The 15,000-nt window shown below is 45.8% G+C and overlaps 1 protein-coding gene across 1 annotated transcript in view; it reads right to left on the bottom strand.

Annotated features, from left to right (window-relative positions):
* The window catches only part of LOC109885682 (lysyl oxidase homolog 4-like), a 46,163-nt gene that overhangs the window by 8,102 nt on the left and 23,061 nt on the right, over positions 1 to 15,000 (bottom strand). Inside the window, 8 exon segments of the mRNA XM_031811595.1 lie at positions 1,796 to 1,932; positions 5,988 to 6,103; positions 10,738 to 10,981; positions 11,275 to 11,437; positions 12,914 to 13,012; positions 13,014 to 13,082; positions 14,266 to 14,298; positions 14,300 to 14,421. Of these exon segments, the coding sequence (XP_031667455.1) occupies positions 1,796 to 1,932; positions 5,988 to 6,103; positions 10,738 to 10,981; positions 11,275 to 11,437; positions 12,914 to 13,012; positions 13,014 to 13,082; positions 14,266 to 14,298; positions 14,300 to 14,421 (983 nt within the window).

The following is a 15,000-nucleotide window of genomic DNA, read 5'->3' as shown; positions in this document are numbered from 1 at the left end:
CTGAATAATTTTGCATGCCCAATTTTTCAGTTTTTGATTTGTTAAAAAAGTTTGAAATATCCAATAAATGTCGTTCCACTTCATGATTGTGTACCACTTGTTGTTGATTCTTCACAAAAAAATACAGTTTTATATCTTTATGTTTGAAGCCTGAAATGTGGCAAAAGGTCGCAAAGTTCAAGGGGGCCGAATACTTTCGCAAGGCACTGTACAGACACACTCCCTCGCTCACACACACTTTATTGTCAACTTAACTACTGTTGAATAAAGGGTTTCCTTGGCAACCACATAACGACGCGGCAGGCTGGGGCAACAGTCGTCTCGCCGGCCTCCATTTGATCTCCCAACTTAATGACATGACGAGTGTGTCAGATGATAATCCCAGAAGGCATGACTGAGTGTTACAGCCCAGCCCGACCAGTGCAGATAGACCACATACAGACAGGCCCCTGTAGGAGCGATGGGTTGGAGGATGGATGGACGGGCCACTCCCTGCTGTCTAAACAAATCTCTTTCATCTCTCTGCTATAGACTGATGAGAAATGATGTGATGTGTGGTGGGGCCGGGGGCGTGTGGTAAACATTGTGGTGGTTTAGTCACACAGAGGACCCAATCAGAGAGTCCTTATGGAAGGGGTTGGAATGGAACAGAGGGAAGGACGCAGGGTGACGTGATATAGGCTTTGTGATGTCACATCAGAAGCTTCAGAATGGAATCTTATAGAATTGAACAGAATCTTAGAGAATTCACAAGCAAACAACGTTATTTGAGCCATCTGATGACCAACAAGAAAAACAGAGATGAGATAAAGAAAGATAGAATGAAATCTGCTGCTGTGTCCTTCTCTGTCCCTTCTACAGCTTGCATCTCTCTCTCTCTCTCCCTCTCTCTCTCTGTATCTCTCTCTTTCTCTTTCTCTCTCTCTCTCTGTATCTCTCTCTCGCTCTCGCTCTCTCTCTCTCTCTCTGTATCTCTCTCTCCCTCTCTCCCTCTCTGTATCTCTCTCTAGCTCTCTCTCTCTCTAGCTCTCTCTCTCTCTCTCTCTCTCTCTCTCTCTCTCTCTCTCTCTCTCTCTCTCTCTCTCTCTCTCTCTCTCTCTCTCTCTCTCTCTCTCTCTCTCTCTCTCTCTCTCTCTCTCTCTCTCTCTCTCTCTCTCTCTATCTCTGTATCTCTCTCTCTCTCTGTATCTCTCTGTATCTCTCTCTCTCTGTATCTCTCTCTCTCTCTCTCTCACACTCTCTCTCTCCATTCCAGAGTGAGTATGTGAGCCCCTTCCCCCTCCTCCTTGCAAAGGGGTGAGGGGTGAGGGTGTGCCTGGTGGGTGAGACTCTCTCATCAGTGGTAATGTGCTGACACAGTTTCCCTGTCACTGAGCCAAGCCTTTCTCTGAACGGTTCTACTAATGGCAGGTTATCACTCCCCTTAAACACAGGTTCAATGCATCCCTCTATTTTAAACCCACACTTTCACTCAAACGACCTCCAAGCACATGAACCAGCTGGACCGGCACGTGCAGACGGAGCCAAGACCCATTTATGCTCCAGTTCTAGTCTGTATCACAGCTTTTCATCTCTTCCTGCTGGTCTCCACGGTTACTGGAGCCAACACTTAGTATTCCTCTTCCAAAAACTAAAACACAGAGCTACATTTGGTTTCTTTTCTTAAAAGTATTCCATGCGAAAGTTAAGAGGCCGTTGATCCATTGATAAAGCTTGAGTGTGTGTGTGTCTGTGTATGTATGTGCATGCGAATGCGTGTGTGTGTGTGTGCACGTGTGCGTGCGTGTTTTCTAACCTGAAAGATGTACTCCCCGGGGCTGATGTCTGTGATGTCGATCCACTGACAGTCGATGTCATGGCGATACGTATCCCAGCAACCTACCTGGATACCCTGCTCTCCCATGTTGTAGCACGAGTATCGCTTCTGCATACCTGCATGTTGCCATGGAAACACAGTAAGTGTAGTTGACGGTGACTGATCAAGTTGAAGATCAAGTTCAAGTTAAAGATTTGGATAAGCTCCAATTCAAGTCTATTGACAGGTGAGAGATCTATTGTCAGGTGAGAGATCTATTGACAGGTGAGAGATCTATTGACAGGTGAGAGATCTATTGACAGGTGAGAGATCTATTGACAGGTGAGAGATCTATTGACAGGTGAGAGATCTATTGACAGGTGAGAGATCTATTGTCAGGTGAGAGATCTATTGACAGGTGAGAGATCTATTGACAGGTGAGAGATCTATTGACAGGTGAGAGATCTATTGACAGGTGAGAGATCTATTGACAGGTGAGAGATCTATTGACAGGTGAGAGATCTATTGACAGGTGAGAGATCTATTGACAGGTGAGAGATCTATTGTCAGGTGAGAGATCTATTGTCAGGTGAGAGATCTATTGACAGGTGAGAGATCTATTGACAGGTGAGAGATCTATTGACAGGTGAGAGATCTATTGACAGGTGAGAGATCTATTGACAGGTGAGAGATCTAGTGACAGGTGAGAGATCTAGTGACAGGTGAGAGATCTAGTGACAGGTGAGAGATCTATTGACAGGTGAGATATCTAGTGACAGGTGAGAGATCTAGTGACAGGTGAGAGATCTATTGACAGGTGAGAGATCTAGTGACAGGTGAGAGATCTCGTGACAGGTGAGAGATCTAGTGACAGGTGAGAGATCTGGTGACAGGTGAGAGATCTGGTGACAGGTGAGTTGATAGGTGTGAAAGTGCATGGAGAGACTCGTGGACTGTTTAGGGTTAGGATAGGGGAAAGCCAGGGACTGGTCAAATTAGGCCAGGTAAGATAAGTGACACAGGTGACGTACCGTCAGAGCAGTAGGTAAGGTGACATACCGTCGGGGCACTAGGTAAGTTGACATAGCGTCAGGACAGTAGCTAAGGTGACGTGCCGTCAGGAGACTAGGTAAGGTGACATAGCGTCAGGACAGTAGGTAAGATGACATAGCGTCAGGACAGTAGGTAAGGTGACGTGCCGTCAGGACACTAGGTAAGGTGACATAGCGTCAGGACAGTAGGTAAGGTGACATACCGTCAGGACAGTAGGTAAGATGACATAGCGTCAGGACAGTAGGTAAGGTGACATACCGTCAGGACAGTAGGTAAGGTGACATAGCGTCAGGACAGTAGGTAAGGTGACATAGCGTCAGGACAGTAGGTAAGGTGACGTACCGTCAGGACAGTAGGTAAAGTGACATACCGTCAGGACAGTAGGTAAGATGACATAGCGTCAGGACAGTAGGTAAGGTGACATACCGTCAGGACAGTAGGTAAGGTGACATAGCGTCGGGCAGTAGGTAAGGTGACATAGCGTCAGGACAGTAGGTAAGGTTACATACCGTCAGGACAGTAGGTAAGGTGACATAGCGTCAGGACAGTAGGTAAGGTGACATAGCGTCAGGACAGTAGGTAAGGTGACGTACCATCAGGACAGTAGGTAAGGTGACGTGCCGTCAGGTCACTAGATAAGGTGACATAGCGTCAGGACAGCAGGTAAGGTGATGTACCATCAGGACAGTAGGTAAGGTGATGTACCGTCAGGACAGTAGGTAAGGTGATGTACCATCGGGACAGTAGGTAAGGTGATGTACCATCGGGACAGTAGGTAAGGTGACATAGCGTCAGGACAGTAGGTAAGGTGATGTACCATCGGGCAGTGGGTAAGGTGATGTACCATCGGGACAGTAGGTAAGGTGATGTACCATCGGGACAGTAGGTAAGGTGACATAGCGCCGGGGCAGTAGGTAAGGTGCAATACCATCGAGGCACTAGGTAAGGTGACATAGCGCCGGGGCAGTAGGTAAGGTGACATACCGTTTGGGCACCAGGTAAGGTGATGTACTATCGGGACAGTAGGTAAGGTGACTACCATCGGGACAGTAGGTAAGGTGATGTACCATCGGGACAGTAGGTAAGGTGACATAGCGTCAGGACACTAGGTAAGGTGACATACCATCAGGACAGTAGGTAAGGTGACATACCATCAGGACAGTAGGTAAGGTGACATATCGTCAGGACAGTAGGTAAGGTGACATACTGTCTGGACAGTAGGTAAGGTGACATAGCGTCAGGACACTAGGTAAGATGACATAGAGTCTGGACAGTAGGTAAGGTGACATAGCGTCAGGACAGTAGGTAAGGTGACATAGTATCAGGACAGTAGGTAAGGTGACATACCGTCAGGACAGTAGGTAAGGTGACATGCCGTCGGGGCAGTAGGCAAGGTGACGTAGCGTCACGACAGTAGGTAAGGTGACATAGCGTCAGGACAGTAGGTAAGGTGACATAGCGTCAGGACACTAGCTAAGGTGACATACCATCAGGACAGTAGGTAAGGTGACATACCATCAGGACAGTAGGTAAGGTGACATAGCGTCAGGACAGTAGGTAAGGTGACATACTGTCTGGACAGTAGGTAAGGTGACATAGCGTCAGGACACTAGGTAAGATGACATAGCGTCAGGACAGTAGGTAAGGTGACATACCGTCAGGACAGTAGGTAAGGTGACATAGCGTCAGGACAGTAGGTAAGGTGACATAGCGTCAGGACAGTAGGTAAGATGACATAGCGTCTGGACAGTAGTTAAGGTGACATAGCGTCAGGACAGTAGGTAAGGTGACATACCATCAGGACAGTAGGTAAGGTGACATAGCATCAGCACAGTAGGTAAGGTGACATAGCATCAGGACAGTAGGTAAAGTGACATACTGTCGGGGCAGTAGGTAAGGTGACATAGCGTCAGGACAGTAGGTAAGGTGGCATAGTGTCAGGACAGTAGGTAAGTTGACATACCATCAGGACAGTAGGTAAGGTGACGTGCCGTCAGGACACTAGGTAAGGTTACATAGCGTCAGGACAGTAGGTAAGGTGACATACCATCAGGACAGTAGGTAAGGTGACATACCGTCAGGACAGTAGGTAAGGTGACATACCATCAGGACAGTAGGTAAGGTGACATACCATCAGGGCAGTAGGTAAGGTGACATAGCGTCAGGACATTAGGTAAGGTGACATACCATCAGGGCAGTAGGTAAGGTGACATAGCGTCAGGACAGTAGGTAAGGTGACATAGCGTCAGGACAGTAGGTAAGGTGACATAGCGTCAGGACAGTAGGTAAGGTGACAATACATCAGGACAGTAGGTAAGGTGACATAGCGTCAGGACAGTAGGTAAGAAGACATAGCGTCAGGACAGTAGGTAAGGTGACGTACCATCAGGACAGTAGGTAAGGTGACGTACCATCAGGACAGTAGGTAAGGTGACATAGCGTCAGGACAGTAGGTAAGGTGACATAGCGTCAGGACAGTAGGTAAGGTGACATAGCGTCAGGACAGTAGGTAAGGTGACATACCGTCAGGACAGTAGGTAAGGTGACATAGCGTCAGGGCAGTAGGTAAGGTGACATAGCATCAGGACAGTAGGTAAGGTGACATAGCGTCAGGACAGTAGGTAAGGTGACATACCGACAGGACAGTAGGTAAGGTGACATAGCGTCAGGACAGTAGGTAAGGTGACCTAGCATCAGGACAGTAGGTAAGGTGACATACCGTCAGGACAGTAGGTAAGGTGACATTGCGTCAGGACAGTAGGTAAGGTGACATAGCGTCAGGACAGTAGGTAAGGTAACATACCATCAGGACAGTAGGTAAGGTGACATAGCGTCAGGACAGTAGGTAAGGTGACATAGCGTCAGGACAGTAGGTAAGGTGACATACCGTCAGGACAGTAGGTAAGGTGACATAGCGTCAGGGCAGTAGGTAAGGTGACATAGCGTCAGGACAGTAGGTAAGGTGACATGCCGTCAGGACAGTAGGTAAGGTGACATAGCGTCAGGACAGTAGGTAAGGTGACATACCGTCAGGACAGTAGGTAAGGTGACATAGCGTCAGGACAGTAGGTAAGGTGACGTACCTTCGGGGCAGTAGGTAGGGTGACATAGCGTCAGGACAGTAGGTAAGATGACATACCTTCAGGGCAGTAGGTGTCCTCCAGACAGAAGCTGGCTTTGTGACCCTCAGCGATCTTAGTTCCATTCAGGGTCAGAAGGTCATAATGGGTGAACACCTCAATGCTGTGGTAGTGCCTGTGAGGAAGAGGAGAGGAGGAAGAAGAAGAAAAACAGAGGTTATTAATGCTATTAATGTTATATGCCAGCAGCATACCACCCTGCATACCACTGCTGGCTTGCTTCTGAAGCTAAGCAGGGTTGGTCCTGGTCAGTTCCTGGATGGGAGACCAGATGCTGCTGGAAGTGGTGTTGGAGGGCCAGTAGGAGGCATTCTTTCCTCTGATCTAAAAAAATATCCCAATGCCCCAGGACACTGCCCTGTGTAGAGTGTCGTCTTTCGGATGGGACGTTAAACGGGTGTCATGACTCTCTGAGGTCATTAAAGATCCCATGGCACTTATCGTAAGAGTAGGGGTGTTAACCCCGGTGTCCTGGCTAAATTCCCAATCTGGCCCTCAAACCATCACAGTCACCTAATCATCCCCAGTTGACAATTGGCTCATTCATCCCCCTCCTCTCCCCTGTAACTATTCCCCAGGTCGTTGCTGTAAATGAGAACGTGTTCTCAGTCAACTTAATTCATCCCCCTCCTCTCCCCTGTAACTATTCCCCAGGTCGTTGCTGTAAATGAGAACGTGTTCTCAGTCAACTTAATTCATCCCCCTCCTCTCCCCTGTAACTATTCCCCAGGTCGTTGCTGTAAATGAGAACGTGTTCTCAGTCAACTTACCTGGTAAAATAACGGATACATAAATATTCAACATGAAGAGATTGGAGAACAGTTAACACACAATAACAATAACACTGAAAGCTTGTCTGGTGTGTGAGGATAGGAGGATGATGTTGTGGTTTCTACTGTTGTGTGAGGATAGGAGGATGATGTTGTGGTTTCTACTGGTGTGTGAGGATAGGAGGATGATGTTGTGGTTTCTACTGGTGTGTGAGGATAGGAGGATGATTATGTGTTTTCTACTGGTGTGTGAGGATAGGAGGATGATGATGTGGTTTCTACTGTTGTTGTTTGTCTGTTGTGTGACTTACACTAAACAATACATCTATCAAATGAATTCTTGCTTCTACGTTCATTTGATACATGACACTGACAGACAGAGATTTTTCTTTTTGACACAGCTTTTTTTTGTGTAGCCGTGGCGATGAATATAGGTCCAGTACCTGGAGGGGGGAGGGAGGGAGGGAGGGAGGGAGGGAGGGGGGAGGGGGAGAGAGAGAGAGAGTGTATATATATATATATAGACTACAATAGAGAGAGAGAGAGAGAGAGAGTGTATATATATATATATAGACTACAATAGAGAGAGAGAGAGTGTGTGTATATATATATAGACTACAATAGAGAGAGGGAGAGAGTGTATATATATATATATATATATATAGACTACAATAGAGAGAGAGAGAGTATATATATATATAGACTACAATAGAGAGAGAGAGTGTGTGTGTATATATATATATAGACTACAATAGAGAGAGAGAGTGTGTGTGTATATATATATATAGACTACAATAGAGAGAGAGAGTGTGTGTGTATATATATATATAGACTACAATAGAGGGAGGGAGAGTATATATATATATAGACTACAATAGAGAGAGAGAGTGTGTGTGTATATATATATATAGACTACAATAGAGGGAGGGAGAGTGTATATATATATATATATATAGACTACAATAGAGGGAGGGAGAGTGTATATATATATATATATATATAGACTACAATAGAGGGAGGGAGAGTGTATATATATATATATAGACTACAATAGAGAGAGAGAGAGTGTGTATATATATAGACTACAATAGAGAGCGAGAGAGAGAGTGTATATATATATATATATATAGACTACAATAGAGAGAGAGAGTGTATATATATATATAGACTACAATAGAGGGAGAGAGTGTATATATATATATAGACTACAATAGAGGGAGAGAGTGTATATATATATATAGACTACAATAGAGGGAGAGAGTGTATATATATATATAGACTACAATAGAGGGAGAGAGTGTGTGCGTATATATATATATAGACTACAATAGAGAGAGAGAGTGTATATATATAGACTACAATAGAGGGAGAGAGTGTATATATATATATAGACTACAATAGAGGGAGAGAGTGTATATATATAGACTACAATAGAGAGAGATAGAGAGAGAGAGAGTGTATATATATATAGACTACAATAGAGAGAGAGAGAGTGTGTATATATATATAGACTACAATAGAGGGAGAGAGTGTATATATATATATAGACTACAATAGAGGGAGAGAGTGTATATATATAGACTACAATAGAGAGAGATAGAGAGAGAGAGAGTGTATATATATATAGACTACAATAGAGAGAGAGAGAGTGTGTATATATATATAGACTACAATAGAGGGAGAGAGTGTATATATATATATATAGACTACAATAGAGAGAGAGAGTGTATATATATAGACTACAATAGAGAGAGAGAGTGTATATATATATATATAGACTACAATAGAGGGAGAGTGTATATATATATATATAGACTACAATAGAGGGAGCGTGTGTATATATATAGACTACAATAGAGGGAGAGAGTGTATATATATAGACTACAATAGAGGGAGAGAGTGTATATATATAGACTACAATAGAGGGAGAGAGTGTATATATATATATATAGACTACAATAGAGAGAGTGAGTGTATATATATATATATAGACTACAATAGAGAGAGAGAGTGTATATATATATATATAGACTACAATAGAGGGAGAGAGTGTATATATATAGACTACAATAGAGGGAGAGAGTGTATATAATATAGACTACAATAGAGGGAGAGAGTGTATATATATATATAGACTACAATAGAGGGAGAGAGTGTATATATATATATATAGACTACAATAGAGGGAGAGAGTGTATATATATAGACTACAATAGAGGGAGAGAGTGTATATATATAGACTACAATAGAGGGAGAGAGTGTATATATATATATAGACTACAATAGAGGGAGAGAGTGTATATATATATATATAGACTACAATAGAGGGAGAGAGTGTATATATATATATATAGACTACAATAGAGGGAGAGAGTGTATATATATAGACTACAATAGAGGGAGAGAGTGTATATATATATATAGACTACAATAGAGAGAGAGAGAGTGAGTGTATATATATATATATAGACTACAATAGAGGGAGAGAGTGTATATATATATATAGACTACAATAGAGAGAGAGAGTGTATATATATAGACTACAATAGAAAAGAATACGAGACAGTTAGAGATCTGTTAGGAACCGTTCCCTCTTCATCACAACCTCACGCTCCCAGAATAGAACCGAAGACGCTGTGTTCGTCAGTTTTATTGGACCCTGCGTGGTACTGCTGTGGTCAGGAGAGTGACCAGGTTGTTCTCACTCTGTCGACCGCAGCAGAGCCACAACCACAGCAGTAAAGAACCATTCCACTTTGAATGGTCACAGTCCAGACTGTTGACACGGTTGGTTCCAGAGGAAGGACAACCAGGTCAACAGTAACTGTTCTTTGTTTTGTTGAAAATGCCTATACCACAACCTCCTATCATCTCCATAAAACTACAACTACCACAGCCTCCTATCATCTCCATAAAACTACAACTACCACAACCTCCTATCATCTCCATGAAACTACAACTACCACAACCTCCTATCATATCCATAAAACTACAACTACCACAACCTCCTATCATCTCCATAAAACTACAACTACCACAACCTCCTATCATCTCCATAAAACTACAACTACCACAACCTCCTATCATCTCCATAAAACTACAACTACCACAACCTCCTATCATCTCCATAAAACTACAACTACCACAACCTCCTAACATCTCCATAAAACTACAACTACCACAACATCCTATCATCTCCATAAAACTACAACTACCACAACCTCCTATCATCTCCATAAAACTACAACTACCACAACCTCCTATCATCTCCATAAAACTACAACTACCACAATCAACCCTCCTACACTTGTCTCTTGAAACTACAACTACCACAATCAAACCCTCCTACACTTGTCTCTTGAAACTACAACTACCACAATCAAACCCTCCTACACTTGTCTCTTGAAACTACAACTACCACAATCAACCCTCCTACACTTGTCTCTTGAAACTACAACTACCACAATCAAACCATCCTACACTTGTCTCTTGAAACTACAACTACCACAATCAACCCTCCTACACTTGTCTCTTGAAACTACAACTACCACAATCAACCCTCCTACACTTGTCTCTTGAAACTACAACTACCACAATCAACCCCCCTACACGTGTCTCTTAAAACTACAACTACCACAATCCAACCCTCCTTCACTTGTCAAAACACAACTACCACAACCAATCTCTCTTAAAACTACAACTACCACAACTTACAACCCATGTCTCTTAAAACTACAACTACCACAATCCAACCCTCCTTCACTTGTCAAAACACAACTACCACAACCAATCTCTCTTAAAACTACAACAACCCACTACCCTTGTCTATTAAAACTACATCTACCATAATTCACAACCCTTGTCTCTTAAAACGACAACTACCACAACCAACAACCCATCTCTCTTAAAACTACAACTACAACTACCACAACCCACTACCCTTGTCTATTAAAACTCCCACAACCCCCCTTTCGAGTACCTGTGACACTGGTGCCAGGTCCAGGACTCCCTGGTCGCTCTAGGTCTGAAGTCGGCCCGGCCCATGTTCATGATGCGTGAGGAGAATCGTAGCAGGCGTCTGTGTCCGTAAGGCCAGCTCATCCGGGCAGCAGAGGATGACAGACAGTTCTCCTCATTGGCACAGGTCAGGAGGTGCAAGGGGCGGTCCTCCAGGTAGGCTGTCTCCTGGACCAACTGGGCATCTAATACCAGGTCAGGGGCCGCTGGTGGGGGATCAGAGGTTAGAGGTTAGGCGTCAGAGGTTAGCATTGAAAGGTGAGAGGTTAAGGGTGGAAAGGTCAGCAGGTGGAAGGGTCTATGTGGATGTTGTTGGGGATGTGTGTGTGTGTGTGTGCTTGCGTGATCGTGCGCAGGTGTGTGTGTGTGTGTGTGTGCGTTCGTTCGTTCGTCCGTGTGTGTGTGTGTGTGTGCTTGCGTGATCGTGCGCAGGTGTTTGTGTGTGTGAGTTTGTTCGTCCGTGTGTGTGTGTGTGTGTGTGCTGGTTGTAAGAACTCACTCTCAACACAGGTGACCCCAGCCGCCTTGCCATCTCCTCCCCTGGGACAGTAGACCTGTGTGTTCCTACGACACTGCTGAATGGACATCTCTGTGCCGATGCAGTGGGTTCCAGTCAGAACCACCTCTGCTGCCTCCGGAGCTCCGGGCCAGTACCACGTCTCCTGTAGGACACACACACACACACGCACACACACACCACACACAGAACCATGAGTCAGTAGGTCACAGGACCAGTGCCAAACCCAAATCCTTTTCAGATAATGACTGCTTCTCATTACCATTATACATAATAGTTTCATTAACGGTCATTATCACATTCCTCCACTCTCTCTTTCTTTCTTTTTCTCCCTATGGGCTTTTAATATGCACACACACACACACACACACACACACACACACACACACACACACACACACACACACACACACACACACACACACACACACACACACACACACACACACACACACACACCACACACACACACACACACACACACACAGACACCCTGAGAGAGAGTGAGTGAGAAAGGTACCAAAAGTTCAGGAGGGAAATCCTATCACAATAGTGTCCCTCTACAAACTGATCAATTGTGTGTGCCACCACAGGAGGCTGGTGAGGGGAGGACGGCTCATAATAGTGTCCCCTCTACAAACGGATCGATTGTCTGTGCACCACAGGAGGCTGGTGAGGGAGGACGGCTCATAATAGTGTCCCCTCTACAAACTGATCAATTGTGTGTGCACCACAGGAGGCTGGTGAGGGGAGGACGGCTCATAATAGTGTCCCCTCTACAAACTGATCAATTGTGTGTGCACCACAGGAGGCTGGTGAGGGGAGGACTGCTCATAATAGTGGCCCCTCTACAAACTGATCAATTGTGTGTGCACCACAGGAGGCTGGTGAGGGGAGGACTGCTCATAATAGTGTCCCCTCTACAAACGGATCGATTGGTGTGTGCACCACAGGAGGCTGGTGAGGGGAGGACGGCTCATAATAGTGGCCCCTCTACAAACTGATCAATTGTGTGTGCACCACAGGAGGCTGGTGAGGGGAGGACGGCTCATAATAGTGTCCCCTCTACAAACTGATCAATTGTGTGTGCACCACAGGAGGCTGGTGAGGGGAGGATGGCTCATAATAGTGTCCCCTCTACAAACGGATCGATTGTGTGTGCACCACAGGAGGCTGGTGAGGGGAGGACTGCTCATAATAGTGTCCCCTCTACAAACGGATCGATTGTGTGTGCACCACAGGAGGCTGGTGAGGGGAGGACGGCTCATAATAGTGTCCCCTCTACAAACGGATCGATTGTGTGTGCACCACAGGAGGCTGGTGAGGGGAGGACGGCTCATAATAGTGTCCCCTCTACAAACGGATCGATTGTGTGTGCACCACAGGAGGCTGGTGAGGGGAGGACGGCTCATAATAGTGGCCGGAAGGAAGCAAATGGAACGGTATCAAACACCAGGAAACCATGGAAACCATGGAAACCATGTTTGATGTATAACCCATTCCACTGATTCCCCTCCTCCCCAATTAAGGTGGCCACCAACCTCCTGTGTGGTGTGTGTGTATGTGAGTGTGTGTGCACGTTTGTACACCTGCGTGCCTCCATGTTAGTTTTGTTCATCACCTGGTGGGGCTCTGTTGCAAAGCCATAGCCCAGCTGTCTGCACACCACCATGGCCTCGTTGATGCCCCAGTTCTCACTGCAGACGGCCCCCCAGCGCTGTAACCCCTCCCACCTCCATCAGCACCTCCACACGCCCCTCTGCAGGTTCCCTGCCCCCCGCCAACCGTACCTGGCACAGAGGGGTTAGAAACACTTCATAGAACACTTCATAGACACTTCATACACACTATATATTCCTATTACCACTTTGTAAACACTAATGAATGCATTTAATGATGTGCATCTCTGTCTCAGTGTGCATCTCTGTCTCAGTGTGTATCTCTGTCTCAGTGTGTATCTCTGTCTCAGTGTGTATCTCTGTCTCTCAGTGTGTATCTCTGTCTCAGTGTGTATCTCTGTCTCAGTGTGTGTGTGTGTGTGTGTATCTGCTGTCTCAGTGTGTATCTCACCGTGGTCTCCAGCCCAGTGTGTATCTCTGTCTCAGTGTGTGTGTGTGTGTGTGTGTGTGTGTGTGTGTGTGTGTATCTCTGTCTCAGTGTGTATCTCACCGTGGTCTCCAGCCCAGTGGTGTATCGCTGTCTCAGTGTGTATCTCTGTCTCAGTGTGTATCTCTGTCTCAGTGTGTATCGCTGTCTCAGTGTGTATCTCTGTCTCAGTGTGTATCTGTCTCAGTGTGTATCTGTCTCAGTGTGTATCTCTGTCTCAGTGTGTATCTCACCGTGGTCTCCAGGCCAGTGTGTATCTCTGTCTCAGGTGTGTATCTCTGTCTCAGTGTGTATCTCACCGTGGTCTCCAGCCCGTGTGTATCTCTGTCTCAGTGTGTATCGTCTGTCTCAGTGTGTATCTCTGGCTCAGGGTGTATCTCTGTCTCAGTGTGTATCTCTGTCTCAGTGTGGTATCTGTCTCAGTGTGTATCTCTGTCTCAGTGTGTATCTCACCGTGGTCTCCAGCCCAGTGTGTATCTCTGTTCTCGTGTGTATCCTCTGCTCTGTCCAGTGTGTTTATCTCTGTCTCAGTGTGTATCTCTGTCTCAGTGTGTATCTCTGTCTCAGTGTGTATCTCACCGTGGTCTCCAGCCCAGTGGTGTATCTCTGTCTCAGTGTGTATCTCTGTCTCAGTGTGTATCTCTGTCTCAGTGTGTATCTCTGTCTCAGTGTTTATCTCTGTCTCAGTGTGTATCTGTCTCAGTGTGTATCTCTGTCTCAGTGTGTATCTCACCGTGGTCTCCAGCCCAGTGTGTATCTCTTGTCTCAGTGTGTATCTCTGTTCTCAGTGTGTATCTCTGTCTCAGTGTGTGTGTGTGGTGGTGGTGTGTGTGTGTGGTGTATCTCTGTCTCAGTGTGTAATCTCACCGTGGTCTCCAGCCCAGTGTTGGGGACGTTGCAAGCGCACAGCCACGTCATTAGTGTGTTTTACACTATAGAGAGGAACCTCCCTGAAAGAACACTGCAGCAGAGACTTCTCTCTGCCTGTACACTGAACTGAGTTCATATGAATAGGTCCAGTACCTGGAGGGGAGGGAGGGAGAAAGGAGAGGGAGGGAGGGAGGGAGGGAGGGGGGGGGGGGGGGGGGGGGGGGGAGGAGGGAGGGAGAGAGAGAAAGAGAGAGAGAGAGAGATACAGAGAGAGAGAGGGAGAGAGAGAGAGAGAGAGAGAGAGAGAGAGAGAGCGATACAGAGAGAGAGAGAGGGAGAGAGAGAGAGAGAGAGAGAGAGAGAGAGATACAGAGAGAGGGAGGGAGGGAGAGAGAGAGAGAGAGAGAGAGAGGAGAGAGAGGGGGGGAGAAGAGAGAGAGAGAGAGAGAGAGAGGAGAGAGAGAGAGAGAGAGAGAGAGAGAGATTAAGGGGTTGACCTAACATGTAAAAGGCCAAACTAACAGATGTAGGATCTTAATTGTGAGCCAGTTTGCTATAAGCGGGGAAAATAATCCTGCAACAACATGAATGTGAAGTATTATGTGGATTATATTAATGGACATTTTTGTAGGAGTTGATACATTTTTCATTCTAAACCATTCCTAACCAGCAACCAGAGCAGACCAGAGCAGAACAGAGCAGACCAGAGCAGAACAGTCCAGACCAGAGCAG

Source organism: Oncorhynchus kisutch, unplaced genomic scaffold, assembly GCF_002021735.2.
Source record: "Oncorhynchus kisutch isolate 150728-3 unplaced genomic scaffold, Okis_V2 Okis01b-Okis20b_hom, whole genome shotgun sequence".
Lineage (NCBI taxonomy): Eukaryota > Metazoa > Chordata > Actinopteri > Salmoniformes > Salmonidae > Oncorhynchus > Oncorhynchus kisutch.
Note: the sequence above shows the minus strand (reverse complement) of the source record. Positions and strands in the feature narration are given on the sequence as shown.